At 52.8% G+C, this 21,656-nt stretch overlaps 1 protein-coding gene and 1 long non-coding RNA gene across 5 annotated transcripts in view; one reads left to right on the plus strand and one right to left on the minus strand.

Moving 5' to 3' along the window:
* Nucleotides 1-7,230, minus strand: part of DENND3 (DENN domain containing 3) — a 69,171-nt gene extending 61,941 nt beyond the window's left edge. For 3 of the 4 annotated variants that reach the window (XM_030937616.1, XM_030937617.1, XM_030937618.1), the window contains exon 1: nt 7,013-7,114. In XM_030937616.1, the coding sequence (XP_030793476.1) occupies nt 7,013-7,114 (102 nt within the window). Of the gene's footprint in view, nt 1-7,012 lie in introns of all 4 variants that reach the window. The other variant, XM_010385458.2, reaches the window with a different exon arrangement.
* On the plus strand, nt 5,766-9,887 carry LOC115899631. The gene is made up of 2 exons (XR_004059254.1): nt 5,766-6,209; nt 9,355-9,887. It is a non-coding gene; the product is annotated as an uncharacterized LOC115899631 (long non-coding RNA).
* Nucleotides 9,888-21,656: the final 11,769 nt, after the last annotated feature.

Below are 21,656 nucleotides of genomic sequence, written 5' to 3' on the forward strand. Positions count from 1 at the left end.
GGAGAAGGAGGAAGGAAGAAGGAAGGAAGGAAGGAAGGAGAGAAGGAAGGAAGGAAGAAAGGAAGGAAGGAAGGAAGGAAGGAAGGAGAAGGAAGGAGGAAGGAAGGAAGGAAGGAGAGAGAAGGAAGGAAGGAAGGACGGAAGGAAGGAAGGAGAGAAGGAGGAAGGAAGGAAGGAAGGAAGGAAGGAAGGAAGGAAGGAAGGAAGGGGAAGGGAGAAGGAAGGGAAAGGACGCGAGGAAGGAGGAAGGAAGAGAGGAAGGAAGGAAGGAAGGAAGAAGGAAGGAAGGAAGGAAGGAGAGAAGGAAGGAAGGAAGGAGGAAGGAGAGAAGGAAGGAAGGAGAGAGGAAGGAGAGGAAGGAAGAGAGAGGAAGGAAGGAAGGAAGGAAGGAAAAGAGGGAGAGAGAGAGAAGGAAGGAAGGAGAGAAGGAAGGAAGGAAAGAAGGAAGGAAGGACGGAAGGAAGGAAGGAAGGAAGGAAGGACGGAGAGAGAGAAGGAAGGAAGGAGAAGGACGGACGGACGGAAGGAAGGGAAGGAAGGAAGGAAGGAGAGGAATGGAGAGAGGACGGAAGGAAGGAAGGAAGAGGAAGGAAGGAGAGACGAAGAAGGAAGGGAGAAGGAAGGAGGAAGGAAGGAAAGGAAGGAAGGAAGGAAGGAAGGAAGGAGCGAAGGGAGAAGGAACGGAGGAAGAAGAAGGAGAGAGGAGGAAGGAAGGAAGGCAGGAGGAAGGAAGGAAGGAAGGAAGAAGGAAGGAAGGAGGAAGGAAGGGAAGGAGGAAGAAGGAAAGGAAGGAGGAAGGAAGGAAGGAGAAGGAAGGAAGGGGAAGGAAGGAAGGAAGGAAGGAAGGAGAGAGGAAGGAAGGAAGGAAGGAAGGAAGGAAGGAAGGAAGGAAGGAAGGAAGGAAGGAGAGAAGGAAGGAAGGAAGGAGGAAGGAAGGAAGGAAGGAAGGAGAGAAGGAAGGAAGGAAGGAAGGAAGGAAGGAAGGAAGGAGAGAAGGAAGGAGAGAAGGAAGGAAGGAAGGAAGGAAGGAAGGAAGGAGAGAAGGAAGGAAGGAAGGAAGGAAGGAAGGAAGGAAGGAAGGAAGGAAGGAAGGAAGGAGAGAAGGAAGGAGAGAAGGAAGGAGAGAAGGAAGGAAGGAAGGAAGGAAGGAAAGAAGGAAGGAAGGAAGGAGAGAAGGAAGGAAGGAAGGAAGGAAGGAAGGAAGGAAGGAAGGAAAGAAGGAAGGAAGGAAGGAAAGAAAGAAAAAAAGGATAGCCCCACCGCCCAGAGAAATGGGACCTTGGCTGATAGAAAAGGCACAGCCAACACTCAACATTCCAGTAAGACGCAGCAGTGACAAAAGGGGAGCTCTTATGCTGGAAGAAATTTCAACAACGGCAGCAGTTTCCATCAGTAAGCACACTCTAATCTCTACATGACGATTTGCATGCTACATCACTCAAATTCGGTAAACAATTGCTTTACATTTGGAGAAAAAAATGTATCAGTAGGAACTAGGACAAAACATGGGAAATCCATATTATTGTATAATGTAAAAGCTCTAGTGTAGCATGCATTAAAGAAGTCCATTTCCTCAATTACATGTCACTTTCTCTAAAACTTTCCTATCAGAATTGAACAGTTCTGACCTAACAAATGGAGCATGTTCAAGGCAGCATATGAGATGAGTGAGCAGCCCTCCTCCTGGATCCTGGAACTGCCTTGATCCCGCCTCCCTTCTGGTTTCCCTTGGTCTGACGGCTCCTTTCTGGCCCCCACAGACCCTTTTAAGTCCTGCTCACATGTTGCGACTCCCAGGCCTGGGTCCTTCACCTTCCTCCTGGAGGACCTCAGCACTCACAGCACAGACCCAAACGGACAGCCCAGAGTCCTACTCCCAGCCTACACCTCTTTCCAGTCCCAGGCTCCCCTTGACTGCCTCCTGCCACCCCCACAGCACCTCTGGGGTCCCTTAAACTTACAGTCTCAAAAATTAAGCTCCTGCTAGTTTCCAAAAAGCCTGATCTTCCACCTATGTTCTCTGCAACAAACACAGTGCAGTTCAGGTCTTCAGAGCTGGGACTCTAGCCCCTCAGGCCCTGCCCCCATCATGCCCCACCTGCAGACCCACACCTCAGCCACTGGTCCTGGAGAGCCTCTCCATCAACTCGCTGCTGCCCCACTGCACCATGTTTACACGCCAAGCACCTGCATGACCCGTGGCTCCGGGCAGGTAGCGAGTAACCAGAAGCAAAGCCTTGGAGGTTTCTGTCAGGAGAAGAAGGAAGACACTGCCTCCCACCCAGCCCAGGGCTCCCCACTAGCATCTTGTCCACTATCTCAAAGAGGGACGTCCCTGTCTGACTGCAGACCAGATACTCTGCGGCCCCAACCCAGCCCTGAAGCACCACAGTGCCATCCCCACATTGAAGAAAGCATGTTTGTTTTGCCACGTCATGATACTATATCTTCCCATGTGTCATACGTGGGCATGAGTCATAGGACAGTGCACCCCTGAGCAGCAGGCCAGCTCGCTCCCTAAGCCAGGATGCCCCCGGAGCCAAGCATGACTAAGCCCCCTGGGGTTCTCAGGACACACAGCACCTCTGCAATGACCTGCTTTTACCCTGCTTTCCCCTGCTCTTCCATGGGCTCAGGGCCCAGCCCCTCACTGCTCCACCTGTGCTGGGGCAGACCCTCTACCCCCCACACTCACTGAAGAGGGTCTTGGCCACCTTGCAGCCAGGACCACAGGCTCCTCCAGGCCTCCACCTCCCGGCTCATCACCCCCTGGGGCATCTCGGCGCTGCCCAGCAGTATTCTACCACCTTCCATTTGAGGGGGTGCGGTGCAGCAGTTGTGTTGTATTCCTCTCTGTCCCCACATTTAGCAGAGAAGATGACTGAGGCGATTCTGTGCCTCATTCACACTCCTGGCACCTGGCATCTCTTAGAGGCACTCTCAGCCTGGACTGAACATTGGTTCAGTTGACTTGACTAGTTCAGTTGGTTGACTAGAGTCAACACCCGACCTGTCATTCCTCTAGTTACCTCTAGTCACTTATAATGATGTGCCCCAGATCCAATCAACTTGGCATTCAGTTGCTCACCATACACCTGTTTTTTCTCAGGATGAAATATCTGTTGTCTTTTCTGAATGGACAAGCAATACAATCTCATTTTGAAAAATAACAATATAGAGGCCAGGCACAGTGGCTCATGCCTGTAATCCCAGCACTTTGGGAGGCTGAGGCGGGCAGATCACCTGAGGTTGGGAGTTCAAGATTAGCCTGACCAACATGGAGAAACCCCCTGTCTACTAAAAATACAAAATTAGCCAGGCATAGTGGTACATGCCTATAATCCCAGCTACTCGGGCGACTCAGACAGGAAAATCACTTGAACCTGGGAGGCGGAGGTTGTGATGAGCCGAGATGGCACCATTGCACTCCAGCCTGGGCAACAAGAGCGAAACTCCGTCCCCCTCCCAAAAAAATAAACAACAATATAGAAATAATAAAGGAGCTAATAGAAAGGGACGACACACTTTGTACAGGGTGACTACATCCTTCCCATTTTATGAATTTGTATGCATCTTATACACTTTAATGCATGTATAAATGTATAAATTTGTTTCACAAATGTAGTAATCCTACATAACAGGTTCCATTAGCTGTTTTAACTACTCCATGTGGCTGACCTCCCTGTTCACAACTGTGCATATCACAATATCACAGCATGTGTCAACTCAGTCATGTATTGACCCAGCCTCCTCCCGAGAGATGTGTGGGTGGCTCTCAAGTCTTCACCACACTGAACAGAGCAGTGACACACACTTGCACGCACCCAGTTCTTTCCCTAGAATAAATTCCTGACAATGGAAGTCTTGGCACAAGAGTGTTCAGAGGTTACTTGGTGATACAAGCTGTGGCTGCCCTCAGCCAACAGACCCCACCACCACTGAGATGCTAGTCACCTCTGCCAGTCTGCAGCAGGACGTGAGGTCATTTCCCGTTCTTCTGTCCCGGGTGTGGACTTACTAAACCCCTACCCAATAACCATCATTTTGGTTTTTAAAACTGCTAATTAAAAAGCAAAAACCAGAACACTCTAATTTACTTGAGTCACAGATTAATTTCTAAGTTAGAATACACAGTGGAATTCATCTTCACTATAGGATTGGCCATTATTAAGGGGATAAAACAAATTCATAGATTTTTTTTTTACTACTCTCCAACTGTTTAGTTAGAATTAAATGAAATTTAAAATTCAGTTTCTCAGCTCACTGGCCACTCTACAAGCTCAGTGACCACATGGCCAGTGGCTATTGTACTGGACGGTGCAAAGAGAGAACACAGACTGCCATCACCCAGGAAGATCGGCTGGCCAGTGCTGTTCCGAAACTGAAAGTCAGGATGATGTCCACTGAAAACCATAACAATGGAGCTTCACACACACGAATTATGCAGGTGACCTGCACTATGGAAGGTACTCAGAACACTTTCCACCCCTGTGTGATGGATTTATGATGGATCCCGTCACACCTATGTCTAGTCTCCATAGCAACTAATAAAGGGGTGGCGGCGGGGGGCTCTATATTAAAGGGGTGGAGGGGAATGTAACTAACCACAGTAACTAACATCAGTCTACATTCTCAAACTCTCCGTCACCATTCCCAACAAGACAAACACCACTCCCCCTTCTAGGAAACGAAACAAAAGGGGCCTCCGCTACCCAACATGAAGCTGGATATTCCTCATACCTCCGGACCTGTGTTCTCATGTGTCATCAAGAAGGAATGCCTGCGCCACAGAGAAATGGGGATTTGTAAAAGTCAAGGTAAAAATTATTCAAAAGTCTTGGACATTCAGGCCAGGTGCGGTGGCTCACGCCTGTAATCCCAGCATTTTGGGAGGCCAAGGTGGGCAGATCACAAGGTCAGGAGATGGAGACCATCCTGGCTAACAGGGTGAAACCCCGTTTCTACTAAAAATACAAAAAGAAATCTGCTGGGCATGGTAGCAGGCACCTGTAGTCCCAGCTACTCGGGAGGCTGAAGCAGGGGAATGGCGTGAAGCTCCGGGGGGCGGAGCTTGCAGTGAGCTGAGATTGCACCACTGCACTCCAGCCTGGGAGACAGAGCAAGACTCCACCAAAAAAAAAAAAAAAAAAAAAAAAAAAAAAAAACCCTTGGACATTCAAAATAGAACTGCCGCAGAAAACCTACATAAATAAAATCATATGTTTGCTTAACTATAACATCAGTGTTGACCTTAAAAGTAGGATGGATCCAAGAAATTGAATCCATCCCCTAATGCTCCTTATTTTCTTAGTCCTTCACCACTTTTCTCTCCGCCCTTTGCCAAACCCCTAACAGAATCAAAAGACAAAGTAAAGAGGACAAAGTTAAGCATGCACAGTAGCACACTGGCCATACTCTCACTTAACCTGGGAACATGAAAATGTTGCAGCGTGTTTAGTTCAGGAATGCACCATTGGCTGGGTGCAGAGGCTCACGCCTGTAATCCCAGCACTTTGGGAGGCTGAGGTGGGAGGATCACTTGAGCTCAGGAATTGGAGACGAGCCTGGGCGACACAGTGAGACCTCCTCTCTATTATAAAATAAGAATAATAATAAAGAAATAAAAAAAAAAAAAGAAAGCACCACTGCAAATATTCCAGTTGATTCACTCTTCTCTCAAAAGACATGTCTCACACCAAGCAACTAATACCCATGTGGTAACCGCCCTGGAGGAAAGACATCCAGCGGCTGAGGAGACCACAGCAGCAACTAGGTCATTTCCTATTCGAAGAAAAAGGAGGCAATGCCATTTGGCAAATTCGAGGTAGAGAGACAAATCAATTCATGACGTTGCGAGGAGACAGAGTTCAAACGGGATCTACTGACATGACAGGGCACTGAGGGGAAGGAAAGGTTGAGGGAAACGCAGAAACTATTTCCATAGCAGAAGGCTTTTTCACTGAAGTCGAAGCTGGCTTTGTACTGACGCCTAGCAAGGGAAACTCCCTGGACACTCACAGACATTCATCTGGTTACTTGCAGGAACATTCACCTTTCCAGGTGACACCCTCTGCCCTGCAGTCTTTATTTTCCCTGGATAGCCCAGCGTCATTTAAATACTCAGAAGCCTCTCTGCCTTTCAATGCTGTCGTCTGCAAAGAGATGAACGGACCTGTGCGGACGCTGGCCAGTGACGCCGGGATCTCCAGGTAACATGACCCAGTCACTGTGTCACAGACAGGCGGGCCAGGGGGAAACCAGAGCCACAGATGGATTCCAGGGAAAGCCAGCGTTACAGAATTAGGAAAAGCTGGGGAAGAAAAAGGAAAACGAGAATTTCCAAAACTGCCGCTTTCCCAGCAGAAGGGAGATGAAGTTGTCACTTTGGCTACGAGGGTGCAGAGATGGAGGAAGGGTTGGGGGTGGGGATGGTACTGCAAGTGAGAAAAATAGCTATAGGCTTCATCGCAAAGCGGTTCATGCAGAATACACGAGGCCGGCGGCTAACTCCAAGACTTGCTCTCTCATTATTCCGTGCCTGGTGCGGAACCCACTACCCAGGTGACAACACATCCCAGCATAAAGCGTGAAATCATTCAGGGCTGGGCCCGCCAGACCGTGAGGCTCCGGCGGCTTCCGCCCGTTGTCTGGTGCACCCCACCTTCAGCACCTGCCGCAGATGGGGGCGATTGAAAACAGAGGCCCAGAGACGCTCCGAGGCGAGGCACCCTCAGATTCCTGGCTGGCAGCCCAAGTTCGCAGCCGAGGGCCTAGGGCGGGGAGAGGAGGGGAAAGGAAGGAAGGGGAGCAGGACGCTGCTCGGGGGCACCTGCCTGAGCTCGGGCGGGGTCCCCGGCCACAGGCGCGAGGGGTCACGGCCGGGGGGACCGGGACTCAGCCCTCGGAAAGTCCGCCCCAGCCCGCGGGGCACCCGGGCACCTGCTCTCCGACCACTGCCCCGGCTGCTGCCTCGCGGCTCACGTCCGCCTTAGTTTCCCCTCCCGCCCCTTACCTGCTCGAGGCCTCGGAGGCTGTCCCGGGGGGCGCCCAGCAGCGCGCACAGCTCCAGCAGCCTCGAGGGCAGCGACAAGTGCTGCGACGCGGCCTCCGCCATGGCTGCCCGCCGCCCGCTGTGGGTACCGCGCTCGGGTGCCTTGGCCGCTCAGCCGCCCGCAGACCCCCGGGGACCCGCCGCGCGCCGCCTGGGGTTCGGGTGCGCTGCGAGCGCCGTCCGCGGGGCGGGGCTGGAGGCAGGGCCCGGAGGGGCGGGGCCCGAGCCGAGGCGGGGCCTGGAGAGCCCCAGCGGATCCCGCGGGGAGACAGAGTTTGGGGGCGGGGCTTGACTGGATGGGGAGGTCCTGGGCGGGGCCTGGAGTGGCTGGCCCGGCCCCAGGGATGGGGACTTAGGGGCGGGGCCAGTCCTGGGGCGGGTGCTGCTGGAGACCCGCGCGCCGTCGTCATTTCCGAACCGGCCTGCGGGCCCTGGCGCGTGCGCGGCGTCGTAGCACGCGCCCCCTTCCTTCGGCCCCGCCCCGCCCCACCGGCCGCCGGCTCCCTGGGGGACCGAGGGAGGAAAGGGCGGGGTCCTCAGGTGCCCGGCGACGTCATCCAGCCCGCTAGGCTCCAGGGCGCAAAGGGTCCCCTGATCTGGCAGTCCCTGGCCCCACCCTGGAGAGCGTGGGGGCACAAAGGCCGGACGAGCCGCCCGCCGCCGCCTCCGGGAAGGCCTCCCTTGCCAGGACAGCGGAGTTGGCCGGGTGTGGACAGCAGGAAGGGCCAGCGGGAAGGGGGTTGGAAAGATCCACTCCTGGTTAATAACTCTGCCGGGTTAACCTAGGGCCGGCCATGTCCAGTACGGACTTGAGTAAAATTCAGCAGGAAAGGGAGCAGAGTGGGCGCTGCTAGAGGGAGGCTTCAGGACTGAGGGTCAGAGGCCCAAGGCCTGGCAGGGCCCTTCCGTCGGGAGCTCCAGCTCCATCAGCTTGGCCTGATGACCGGTGGGCCACGGGCCTCTTCCAGCCTCAGGCTGACCCCAGAGAAAGGGCAGCCCACAAGCCTGGAAGGCCGACTTGCTGCCTGGTCATTGCTGCAGAGCCTGGAGGGGCCCAGGCTCAGTCCCTGCTGACCTGCGGCTCCCTTTACCCTGCCATAGCCATCTGTGTAACCCAGGGGAATGATTCCAAAGGGACCTCCACTTCTGATAATCTATGATTCTGTTTTTTAAAAAACAAAACTCTAAATCGCTTAATGTCAAACATCTGTCATCAGCTGAACAGGAAAAGGAACAGTAGGTACAAAGCAAGGCAACATCAGAAAGGGGAGCCCTGAGGAATTTCTCCCTCCTTCCCCAAGCTGGGTGAGGTCGTGACTGCAGCCTGACTCACGGGTTTTATTTCGCTTAGTAACCTAAAGATGGTGAGGATCCGCTAGTTCTCCCTCAGGCCTGGAGGCTGCCTGCCATGGGTGGCTCTCATCGGTGAGCCGAGGCCACAGTTGTTATAATCTCTGACTTCAAAAGAAAGACCAATTTCATGCACAATTGCCTGTCTCTCTCGACAGTGGCATCGGTTTCTGTTGTTGTCTTTCTGCTTGTTTTTGAGACAGAGTTTTGCTCTTGTAGCCCAGGCTGCAGTGCAATGGCGTGATCTCAGCTCACCGCAACCTCCACCTCCCAGGTTCAAGCGATTCTCCTGCCTCAGCCTCCAGAGTAGCTGGGATTACAGGCGCCCACTACCACACCTCGCTAATTTTTGTATTTTTAGTGGAGATGGGGTTTCACCATGTTAGCCAAGCTGGTCTCAAACTCCTGACCTTAGGTGATCCACCTGCTTTGGCCTCCCAAAGTCCTGGGATTACAGGCGTGAGCCACCACGCCCAGCCTCGGTGGCCTCATTTTTAGCAGCCTCTGCAAAGCGCACAGTCTGAGTCCATCGCCTGGAGTCCCCAGCATGCAGGAGAGAGGCTCTCAGCCTGGGCTGGAGCCATGAGCCACTCCCTGAGGGCGCACGGGGCCTGGGTCTGGCTCCTTTGTGTGTTGCTATGTGACAGGTGAGCTCAACAGCCCTAAGCTGTGACTTCCTGAGGGCCAGTGGTCAAGATTCAAGGAGATAAACACATGGCAGCTCTTGCCACAAGGACCCAGTGAGGCTCAAGCGAGAGCAGGTCTCTGCTGTCCCTTTACTGCCAAAAGGCCAAATGCTTTAAGGAAGAGAGCTCCAGCAGTGCACAGAGCTTGCAGTTGACTCCGTTAGGCCCCCTTTTCCTCTTCCTTAAAACCAGATAATTGGGCCAGATGACCTCTGAGGGGCTCCCAGCTCTGCGCTTGTTAATACATTCCTGTCTCTCATGCCACAGGTCCTTCCAAAGTGCCTACAGAAAGCTTTGGCCCGTCCTTGAAAAATTGCTAATGGGTTTGGAGATCCAAGATGGAGATGACTAGCAATCAAGCTCAAAGGTGGAAAAGTCACGTCGAGGCAGATGAGCAGATGAGGGGGCCTCGAGAAGAAGAGAGGGGCACGGAGAGCCCAGCCAGCAGGAACAATTTCCCCAGTAGGCAGCACTGCCCCACATCAGAGTCGAGGAAAGCAAAGCTCAGACTGGATAAAAGAAACCTGCAAACACGGTCAGTGCCACTGCATGTGGGCTCAGAGCACGTGAACCTCCTTCCCTGTGTGTGCCTGTGAAATGGGTTTACTGCTGTAACTCTCAGGGACACTGTGAAGATCAAACGAGAAAATAGAAATAAACATGATTTATAAACCATAAAGTACTGATACCAAAAGAGGGGCGAGCTCAGCATTGCGAATGTGCTGATACTAAACGGTTCACTTTAAGATGGTTTTATGGTGTGTGAATTTCACTTGAATAAATTGTTTTAATGGAGTTCATGGGGACGCTGCAGGATGTCAATAACCTTTGGACATTTTAGCAGCACTTTAGGTGTTAAAATTATTTTTTTAAAAATACAGGATGAAGGGAAAAGCTTCTTGACATTGGATTTGGCAGTGATTCCTTGCATACGACTCCAAAAGCACAGATAACAAAAGAAAAAATAGTTAAATTGTCTTCATCAAAGTTAAAACTTTTGTACATCAAAGAACTCTTTCAAAAGAGTGAAAAAGTCACAGAATAAGAGAAAATGTTTGCCGATCATATACCTGATAAAGAATTAATATTCGGAGCCAGATGCAGTGGCTTATACCTATAATCCCAGCACTTTGGGATGCCAAGACAGGCAGATCACTTGAGGTCAGGAGTTCGAGACAAGCCCAGCCAAAATGGTGAAACCCCAGCTCTACTAAAATACAAAAATTAGCCAGGCGTGGTGGCGGGCACCCAGCTATTCGGGAAGTTGAGGCAGGACAATCGCTTGAACCCAGAAGGCAGAGGTTGCAGTTAACCAAGATCACGCAACTGCACTCCAGCTTGGGTGACAAAGTGAGATCCCATCTCAAAAAAAAAAAAGTTATTATTCAGAATATATTAAGAATTCCTACAACTCAACAACAAAAAAAATCCAGCCCAATTAAAAAGTGGGCACAGACCCGAATCGACATTTCTTAGAAGACACACAAATGGTCAATAAGTTCATGAAAAGATATTTAACATCACTAATCATTGGGGAAATGCACATCAAAACTAAAATGAGATACCATGTCACACTTATTAGATGTTATTTTTTAAAAATAACACAACAACAAAAAATAAGAAATGTGGGCGAGGATGTGAAGAAATGGAAACCCTTGTGGACTGTTGTTGGGAATGTGAAATGGCACAGCTGCTGTGGAAAACAGTATGGCAGTTCCTCACAAAACTAAACAGAATTACCGCATGACCCAGCGATCCTACCTCTGACATATACTGGAAAGAACTGAAATAAGGCGCTAGAACAGACACTTGTAACCCATGTTCACAGCTGCACTGTTCATAGCAGCCAAAAGGTGGGAGTAACCCGAATGTCCATCAGTGGATGAATGGGTAAATAGATTTTCTTTCACTGGCAGTAAAAGCTGTGACTCTGGAGGCGACTGCATTTCACACAGCTCTCCACACGGGTGAGTGCACAGCTTTCTCGTCTCTTTCCTATGCTGTGTCTTCAGAGCTAGCTATGATATGATATGTTGTGATATGTACATATTGAATATACGTCTTGTACATACAAATGCAACCAGTTTATTGAGGGCTTGATGGAGGATATGGAGTGTGGAGGAATAGTCTTACATTTCCAATTTAAAAATCTCAAAAAATACGGGACAGAAGTGCAAGAGTTTTGGTGTTCTCTAGAGCAATGGCACTCTGTCCCTAGAAGAATGGTAGGAGCGGGGCATGTTCATATGTCCTTGAGGTGTGACCGCACATGGGCACACAGTAGCCCAAAGCACCTCCCAGCCGGGAGCAGTTCCTTTTATGGGGCTGCCTGGGCAGGAGCCAAGGTGCTGGGTTCAAAACAAAAAGGAGTGGCTGTCCCACACTAAGTAACTCACCAAACCTCACTGACCTCAGGTTTCTTCTCTGTAAAAAGAGCAATGCGGGGCCCAGCTCAGTGGCTCACGCCCGTAATCCCAGCACTTTGGGAGGCCGAGACAGGTGGATCACCTGAGGTCAAGAGTTCGAGACCAGCCTGGCCCACATGGTGAAATCCTGTCTCTACTGAAAGTACAAAAATTAGCCGGGCGTGGTGGTTCATGCCTGTAATCCCAGCTATTCAGGAGGTTGAGGCAGGAGAATCGCTTGAACCCAGGGGACGGAGGTTGCAGTGAGCTGAGATTGAGTCACTGCCTCCAGCCTAGGTGACACAGCAAGAGTCCATCTCAGAAAAAAAAAAAAAAAAAAAAGCAATGCCTACCTTGCAAGGCTGCTGGGAAAATCAAATATGCCAATAGATGTGGACAAGCCCCGCACAGAGAACGGAAAGCTGCCTACGTAACTATTATATTAGAGTGTTTGGACAGACTAGGGCGCTCTCCTACCTGCATTAAAGGTCAAACTTTGGGGCATCTACGAGACCCATCACAGTCTGGCCTCAAATAAGTGTTCCCATTGCACCCCTCCTGAACAACTGTGACTCACCCACTGTCCCCCTAAACGTGCCCTTCCCTGCGGGCTGCCCAGGACACACTTTTCCTACTCAGTCTGAAACCCACCTACTCGTCCTTCCAGGTCTTGCTCAAACAGCACCTTCAGGGGAGCCCTCCCTCCCCTCACCCCCAGCTCTCCCGGTGAGAAGTGGGGCTCCCCCTCTAAACTCCAGAACCCTCCACCCTGCATTCCAGGCGTTTCATTCTCAATGGCCTGGTACAAATCCTGACCCAATATTGGTAAGTATTTGACCTTGCACTATGCGTGGAGTGTCACAGAGACCGTGGTCGGTGATAAAGGTGCAATCGGCGTTGCCCTCTGCCGCCATCGTTCACACAGATTCTCCACAAGGGCCGGTCTCCTAGCTTGATGGTGAATGGGGAGCAGGTGAAGTTGACACACATACCGCAGAGTGCACAGCCCTGAACGTCCACACATGACAAACACACAATCCCGTGTGTAGTATTTGGATGCACTCTACCTTGTTACAACTGGAGTTCAAACAATTGGATTAAGTATTCCTCACATAAACTTTGAAGTGGGGTTAGCTGGATCTGCATGGAATGATACATGCTAAGCTTTGGCTTTTCTGGGAAAGCATAATCACGTCTCTGTAAGCAAAGAAAAGCATGAGTCTGAGTGAGCAGCTTTCTCCAACAGCGACGTGATGGGGACACTGTACTGCCATAGTGCAAGTCACATGCAAACACTTCCAAATCCAACCCCTGCTCTCACTAGCCCTGTGACCTCAGAAGTCCCTTAACCTCCCGCACCTTGGTTTCCCCGTTTCTTCTGAGATGTTTATTGACCACCTGCTATATGCTTGGTCCTATGATAATGGCTAAGAACACAGAAGAATAAACTAAAACTATAGACCTCCCCACCCCACAAAGAGCTCACAGTGCAGAAAACGCATGTTCAGTGGAGAGAGGGAAGCAGAGGTTGCCCTGGAAATGGAGAAGTAGGACCCCTGACCAAGCAGGAGATTCAGGTAAGAGGAGAACACAGAAAATCAACCATGAAAAGGGGAAGAGGCATCTTCTGGGGGAACAAAGGCATAGAGGGCAAGGCAGGCTCAGCAGCAGGAACAGCACTGGCAGAGGCAACGCTGCAGGAACAGCACTGTGTGTGCAGAGGCCGCCGCACCAATGCTTGGGTGCTGCTGAGAAGTGTCTGTTTCATGCTTGTTGCTCTGCCCAGTCCCTGACGCAGTGCCCAGTGCATGGCAGGTGCTCTGTACACACCGAGGGGAGCAGTGCAGAGGGCCAGTGGGCTGGCGTCTGTCCTGGGGTAGTAGGAGGCTATGAGGACTTTGACCAAGAGAGAAATGGTTCCAGACTGGTATTTGAGAAAGGGGACCCCGGCTGCAGGGAGAGGCAGGAAAGTGAACGTGAATACTACAGTCTCCAGGCAAGGGCAGAGGATCCAGACAGGCCGTGAGGGGAGCAGCAGGAAGATGGGCAGGAGGCAACTCAGGAGCACTGGGATGGGGTGGCAGTGGAAAGGGGGCCAGGGGCCATCCACATCTCGATTCTCGAACTCCACAGATGACATTCGGCTCCTGTTCCACCACTGCAGCTTTGACCCCACCGTACTCCAGTGGCTTGTGGGCCTGTCCTCCCATGGATCTGTCCACTCCCGAAGGGCAGGGCCTACAGCTGAGATGCTCCTGCTGTGTCCCAGAGTTGCACAGAGCAGGTCCTCACTCATGTGGGGAGAGCCCAGGAGCACCGAGCTGGTAGGGGAAGGGGTAGGCGGGGTATGGAGGAGCCCCCAGGGGGTTGGTTTGGGACAGGTTGACCTTGCAGAACTGTGGACATCTAAATGGGCCATCCTGAAAGCAGTGTGTGCATCTGTGTATATGCATGTGTGTAGTGTGTGTGTTTAGCAACTGTGTGCTGTCATGTTTAGGCCTGAGCCTTTCTCCCCTCTCTTGTGCTGGGAAAGGGAGGGAGAATTGTAGAGAAAGCCAGAACGCAGATACAGTGGGGATGGTGACGCAGGCTCTGGGGATTAGACACCAGGGAACAAGCCCTTCACCATCCGCGATGAGAACGGTCACGTGATGGGGTCCCAGCAAACAGCACAGGTGCTGTGAACATCACCATTAACCATGCCACAGGTGGGCCGCCTCATCAAATGCCCCTGGCTTGCTCAGGCAGCCCCCTCCTGTCCTCATCAGCTATAAACCCATTTATGAAAAGTTGGTTTCCCTTTAAAATATGAATAACTAAGAGGAAGCCACATATTGTCAAACACTAACTGTCTGGGCTCACGTTAGATGGTGCAACCTCTGCCTGCCAAGTTCATGTAGACAGTGCAAGTTCTGAGCTCAGTCTCGCAGGGCTTTGGAGGGTGCAATGGCAGCTCTCGACGCTGGCCACCAGTAAGACCCATGCGGAAAGTCTGGACAAACCCCTATGGCCAGGCCCTGCCCTCAACTGCTCAGAACATCTAGGCGGCTGGGGTGTAGGCAGCTGAGGATCCAGCGACGCCCCCAGGTGACTCGGATGTGCAGCCAGACACCGCTGCTGGGCTAATGCTGTCTTTTGTCATTTGTGAACGAAAGTAAGAACACTTCCTCCTGAATGAGGAAAACATTGAGCTCCCCTCCATAAGTACTTATTGCATGCCCACTCTGTGCTGGTTCCTGTAGTACCTACCAGTGCTGGCACACAGTGGGGCTGAACACACGTGATGAGTTCGAACCTGCACTGACCTGGACCTGGCTCAGCACCTACAGGCTGGGTAACCCTGGGCCCCTTGCTGAAGCCTGTGGACGAATGTTCCCATCACCTGGCCCTGTGGCTGACACACAAAGTGACAGAAGTACCATGAGTATTTGACGAATAAAAGCATAAAGTTTAAATTCCACTGCCCGCTGATCATGGCCCACCTATGCAATGGGCTGCCAGTTAGCAGAGATTCGCTAACCCCACGTGGAGTACAGCACACACCGTGATACCACTTCACAAAGTCCAGGAGCAGAGAAAGCACAGGTAAGTAAGAAAACCACACAGAGGATCACCGCAGGGTGCACACCACGTGCAGGGTACTGGACTCCCTGGAGGTCCCTGGGGCCATCTTGGTAGCACCCTGTTCCTTCAGCTGGTGGGACAGAGCTGTTCATGTTATAGTGATTAGATATATTCTTTGTAAATATGAAATATTTTATCAGAAAAAAAAATCAGTGGTCTCATCTCTTTCTGGAATTCTACTGTGTCTAAAACAATTGCCCAACTGCAGATATCAAGCAACTATCTTAGACTCCAATCCCCAAGAAAACTGCCTAAATCTAGAAAATGCCAGACAGGAAGAACGATAAAAAGATGGGAAAGGGGCGTGTTCCCTGGCTTTCTTTGTTGCCCCACAGCCTGGAGGCCTGACGGTGAGAAGGGCCTTCCACTCTCAGCAATGCCTGCTCTGAATAGCCCCTAAGGAGCCATTGAAGAAAATTCGGCCGGGCATGTTGGCTCATGCCTGTAATCCCAGCACTTTGGGAGCCTGAGGCAGGCGGATCACCTGAGGTCAGGAGTTCAAGACCAACATGGCTAACATGGTAAAACCCCATCTCTACTAAAAATACAAAAACTAGCCAGGTGTGATGGCGGATGCCTGTAATCCCAGCTACTCAGGAGGCTGAGGCAGGAGAATTGCTTGAACCCAGAAGGCAGAGGTTGCAGTGAGCCAAGACTATACCACTGCACTCCAGCCTGGGCAACAGAGCGAGACTCAGTCTAAAAAAAAAAAGGAAATTCTAGGAAGCCAGGGCTGAGGAAGGACGTCAGGAACCTGTTGCTCCTGCTGGCAGCTCAGAGCTGCACGGCCGAGCAGCCACACTCACTTGCGACGTTCGTCCTCCTGGGTATGAAGAAAGACAGGAAGCTGTGGTCTGGCTGCCGCTATGTGCTCGGTCAGGGAGGAAGGGGACAGATGTGAGAACTATCTCAACCCATCCGGACTGGGAATCAAGACAAACAAAAATAGACAACTGACAGTAAATAGGCAGAAAGGGGGAAGTCAGGTATGAATGCCACTCATCCAGGGCCCAGGAGGGAAGCTCGGACCTCCCAAGGTTACTCAAAGGCACTCTGCACCTGCTGCCTGCTGCCCTGGGTGCCCTGCCCCCTCGTCCTCCGTGGCCAACTCCAACTTGTGTTTCGTCGACTCGGATACCAACTCCTCCAGGAAGCCTTCTCTCACCTGCCCCCTACTTCCTCCATCCAGGCTGTGCTGCCCCCCACGCCTCTCAGAGCCTCCTCATGTTGCTCCTGACCATGACCATGTGGGGGACAAACCCGTGTCCTTCATGCCTCTCCACAGCCCTACCCTTGGGCCTCCAACTATGAACCAACCTGACCCCTCCCTTGTCCCCACTCCAGAGCCACTGCCAAGCCCCCACACATGGGTACTTCTCATGAGGTCCTTGTGGGAAGGGCACTGTCACTGGAGGCAGAAAGGCGTAGGTGCAAGCCCCGCTCCACCTTTCCCTGGCTGTAGGGTAGAGAGGTCGCCGCGCATACCTCAAGAGACTGTCGTGCAGAACAGGATGATGGGCAGGGCCTGCTGTGGGGTGGCGCTCAGTGACTGCCAGGCACCCCCTGCTCCCCCAGCCTCAGGCTTTCCCCCGGTCAAGACTCACTGGTTCTCTGCAAGGCAGGGCAAGGGCAGACATGGCAAGGGGCCACCCTAGTGGTGGTGACGATGGCTGCCGGTCACCTGAAGCTGGAGGCATTCCGCATGTGTGCACATTCTCTTACCGATCTCAGCAACCCTATAAACCCTATCACCCCATTTCACATATCAGGCACCTGAGGCTCAGCCAGGTCAGCCACATGGCCAGGAGCACGCAGCGGTGAGCAGGGGAGCAGAGGTGTGCACCTGGGAAGGTCCAACGCCAAAGCCCAGGCGCCAGGCACTCCGGGGAGGAACTGCTGCTCCACATGGGGCCAGAGCCTTCCCAGGCTGGACTTCCGCTCCTGTCCCCCAAATAGGTCCTGCCCACCCTACCCCGTTGCCCCTGCTGCAGGTGGTTCTAAAGTTTGCTGGGGGCCAGGCATGGTGGCTCACGCCTGTCATCCCAGCACTTTGGGAGCGGGCGGATCACGAGGTCAGGAGATGGACACCATCCTGGCCAACATGGTGAAACCCTGTCTCTACTAAACTACAGAAAAAAATTAGCCGGGTGAGGTGGCCCGTGCCTGTAGTCCCAGCTACTCAGGAGACTGAGGAAGGGGAACCATATGAACCCGGGAGGCATTGCAGTGAGCCAAGATCGCGCCACTGCACTCCAGCCTGGTGACAGAGCGAGACTCTGCCTAAATAAATAAATAAATAAATAATAAAGTTTGCTTGGTGGGTGACAAGACCTCCCATGCTGGAATCTTATAATTAGAAGGGATTTAATACCGTCTGGCCAAACTCAGTCAACTCTAACTCCTCTGGGCCCAGCGAAAGTTCAAAGCCGCTTCCTCCGATTCATTCTCACAGCTCTTTGTGAACACCCCAGTGGGGCCCCAGTGGCGTAGATGCCGGGGCAGACCGGTGGCTTCCCTGTCGCACTGCACCCAGGCAGAGGCCTCTGCTGGGTCCTGAGTGCGTTGTCTAGCTAGGAGGCTTGGAGAGGACGCAGGGGCTCCCAGTCATCCAATGCCCAGATGGGGCTCAGGAACTCAGACAGCGCCCACAGGGCCAGGCTACAAAAGCCACATCCTCTCTGCCTTGGGCAGGAAAAATGCCTTCCCAAGAGCAGGGGCCACATCTTCTGAGGGCTCCCAAATCCCCCAGCCTCCAGGGGCCCGTGCAGGCCAGTCCCCAGCAGGGCACACTTTTTCCCAACAGCCCAGGAGGGGTGTCTGCCACCCACCCCACAGGGCAGGGCATGACCTCCTGGAGGTGCTGGCCCAGCTAGCAGGTGGTGAGGTTGGGGGCCAACCAGGCACCACAGGCCTTGACCACAGGCACCTCCCTGACCCCTGGGCCTGGCTCAGGCTGAACCCAAAGGCAGTGGGCCCCCAGGTGAAGGCAGGGCAGAGGCCTGGAGGCCAGCCACCACCCAGCCCTGTCACTCCTCTCCCATCCGACCATGGGCGGAGCCACCGACAGCTATCACCCAGGGGTGTGTGTGTGTGTGTGTGAGAAAGAGGGACAGAGAGGGAGAGGGAGATAGGAAGAAGGAAAGAGTTGGGGAGAGAGAGGGAGACAGAGAGAGGGAGATAGTACAGTCTGTGGCTCCGTGGTAGGGGGTGCCAGGCAAGGGGGGCTCTCCTGAACATGCGTCACCTCTGATTCCCCACTCACCCTTGACCCACTGAGACGTCCTTTTCAAGCACCTGGAATCTTCCCAAGAACTGCACACACAGATCTTCACGGCGCCACCAGGAAGAGGAAGGAGCCGCACCTCCTCCCCCACGCATCTAGGAGCCCCTTCTCCAGGCAGAGGGACAAGGCGGCCGGCCCCATCCCATCAAATCATGCGGAAAAGCCTGGTGGGGGCAGTTGGCTAAGGGTGGATTTGTTTAAAAACAGCAAAGGCCTTGGGCCCCAGGTTTTCGCCCCTGTGGGCTCCGGGCCGCAGTTTGTTTCAGGAGCTCTCCCACTCCCACCAGGGAATCAGACCCAGAGGAGAGGGGTGAGGAGCCCGTGTTCTCTGGGCCCACACTGGTGAGTGCACTGACACCCAGGCTGGGAACCTTCTCCCCTGCAGGTGGGGATGCCACAGGCTCCTCCACTCCCCATTCCCACCTTCTTCCACTCGCTCCAACTCCCCCAGAATAGAGGGTCCCAGGAATCTGCAGGTGGCTCGGCAGCTCTCCTCCCAAACCCCACTGCTCAGCCTCCACCTCCAGCTGTCCCCCATGGCCCTCGCCCCTCCTCTGCTCCTCTCCTGCCCACCTTGCCCACTGGACTGACTGGTCGTCCTGGGGTCTCAGGTCAGCACCATCAGCACAGATTCTATTGACAGTGGAACTAGTGCCTTCCCAGTGAACACCCCACCCTCCTGGGCCATTCCTGTAAGCTGGGGCCAGGGCACCCCCTCGGCTTCATGTTGTCCCCTACCCCAGTGCTAGATTGGGGAACCACATCTCTATGCCAGCCAGCAGTGTGGCAGGAGACAATAAGGTCAGGGGCCAGACCATCTCCCACAGTGACCCCTGAGCCCTGAGGACTTCACCCTCTCCTGAGGCTCAGCATCCTAAGCCCAGACCCATCTCCTTCCCAAAACCTGCTCCCCGCAGAAAGAGGTCGCACCTCCACAACCGCAGCTGCCACCCTGGCTGACGGAGCCAGACACCTGGGTCAGCCTGGCCTCCTCGTGCCACTACTGGATGCTGGGCACTGGTCCAGTCTTCCCCATCCCCACCAAAGATGAGCCCCTGCTTCTCAGGCCTGACCACACTACATCCCTGCATCAGCCCAGCTCCTTGGGAAGCCAACACTGAGACAGGATTAAACAGGCAGGAGCCGAATGACAGGCACCTGTGGGATAACCTGGGGATGGAGCTGGGGGCTGGGAGGGCCCGTGGAAGCTGGAAGGGAGTGAAGTGCCCCAATGTCCAAGTCTACCCAGAAACACCGAATGCGACCTTATTTGGAAGTAAGGTCTCTGCAGATGTAATGAGCTGAGTGAAGATGAGGTCATCTTGGAATAGGGTGGGCCTCAGATCCAATGGCTCCTTATAAGAGGAGAAGCCAGCCAGAGGCACACACAGGGGAGACGAAGGCCGAAATTGGGAACATGCACAAACCAAGGGACACCGAGGATTTCCGGCCACCACCAGGAGAGGCAGGCATGCCTCCCCTCCCCCAGCCTGATGGGAAGCCTGGCCCACTCACCTTCGCTTTGCACTCGACCCCCTGCCCCTCACATGCCCATCGCTGGGAAGACCGGGCTCAGTGCATCGTCTGTATTCAAAGAGTTGTTTCGAGGAACAAGTGAGCAAATGAACTCAAATGTGTCCTGCTATTGTGTTGTTTGCTACATGAACCTCAGCAGAGCCATATGTTCATTCAGCAGCGGCCAGGACCCCTTGGCCAGGACCTGCACCAGGCTCCAGAAAGCAAAGCAAAGCAGCAAGGCCCCGGGGCCAGGGGCCAGGTCCAGGAAAGGAGCCCCACCCAGCCAGGTGCAGGGTGCAGGTGAGGCTCCCACAGCCCTGGTGCCTCCCGGTGGACTCACGCTCACGGTCCTGCCCTCCCAGAGCTTGGGACATGGCGGGGATCTCTCCATCCTGCTTTCCTCTTCAACCCCCTGGTCTGAGTGCCGGGGCCTGCTGCTGCCCTTTGCTCCCTCTCCCATCCCCACTGCCACAGGCTTGGCACCCTCCTGCTCCCAGTCACCACAGCGCCACCCCCCACCCTGATGGAATAACCTCTGGGCACAGGGCTCTGGATTGCTCTAGTCCTGTGCTGCCAACACGGGAAATCAGCCACACGGGTGTGTCCCAATGGAGCTGTGCTGTGGGTGTGAAATACACACGATGTCAAGGACTTGGCAGGAAAAAGAATAGAAAATACCTGGCTATTCGTTTATAGATTGATCACATGTTGACATGATAATACTTTCAATACAGTGATTAGTAAAATATCGTAGGAAAATTAATTTCACCAGCTTCTTTTTACTTTTTTTTTTTTTTTTTTTTGGGACGCAGTCACACTCTGTTGCTCAGGCTGGAGTATAGTGGTGCCATCTTGGCTCACTGCCATCTCTGCCTCCCAGGTTCAAGTGATTCTCCCGCCTCAGCCTCCCAAGTAGCTGGGACTACAGGTGTCCACCACCACACCTGGCTAATTTTTGTATTTTTAGTAGAGACAGGGGTTCACCTTGTTGGCCAGGCTGGTCACGAACTCCTGAGCTCAAGTGATTCGCCTGCCTTGGCCTCCCAAAGTGCTGGGATTATAGGTGTGAGCCACCGCGCCTGGCCTCTTTTTACTTTTTAAAATGTGGTTTCTAAAATTACATCTGTGGCTTGAATTCTATTTTTTTAAACAATTTTATTTGTGATCATTATGAGTACCTGTACTTATATATGTATATGTGACACAGGCATGTGCCACATAATGACTGCATGAGGGCAATTGGGTGTCCGTCACCTCAAGCACGTGTCATTTCTTTGTGTTAGTAACATTCCAGTTCCACTCTTTTAGCTGTTTTTAAATATACAGTAAATTATTGTTGACTGTCTTCACCCTGTTGTGCTATCAAATACGAGATCTTATTTATTCTAAAGATATTTTTGCACCCATTAACCATCCCCGTCCTGCAACCCTTCCCAGGCTCCAGTAACCATCCGTCTACTCTCTGTCTCCGTGCGTTCAGTTGTCTTCATTTTTAGCTCCCACATATGAGGTAGAACATGCAAAATTTGTCTTTCTGCACCTGGCTTATTTCACTTAACACATTAACCTCCAGTTCCACCCATGTTGTTGCAAATGACAGGATTTCAACGGATTTTATTTCTTCTGGACAGTGCTAGTCCACTTGTAATGAGTCTCTTGAAAAGGAGTCTGGAAGGCACCTCACCTCACATGAACTGAGTGCTTGTAAGTCAGGGATGCGGAGACACGTCAGCCAGGGT

This window comes from Rhinopithecus roxellana, chromosome 9 (assembly GCF_007565055.1).
Source record: "Rhinopithecus roxellana isolate Shanxi Qingling chromosome 9, ASM756505v1, whole genome shotgun sequence".
NCBI lineage: Eukaryota > Metazoa > Chordata > Mammalia > Primates > Cercopithecidae > Rhinopithecus > Rhinopithecus roxellana.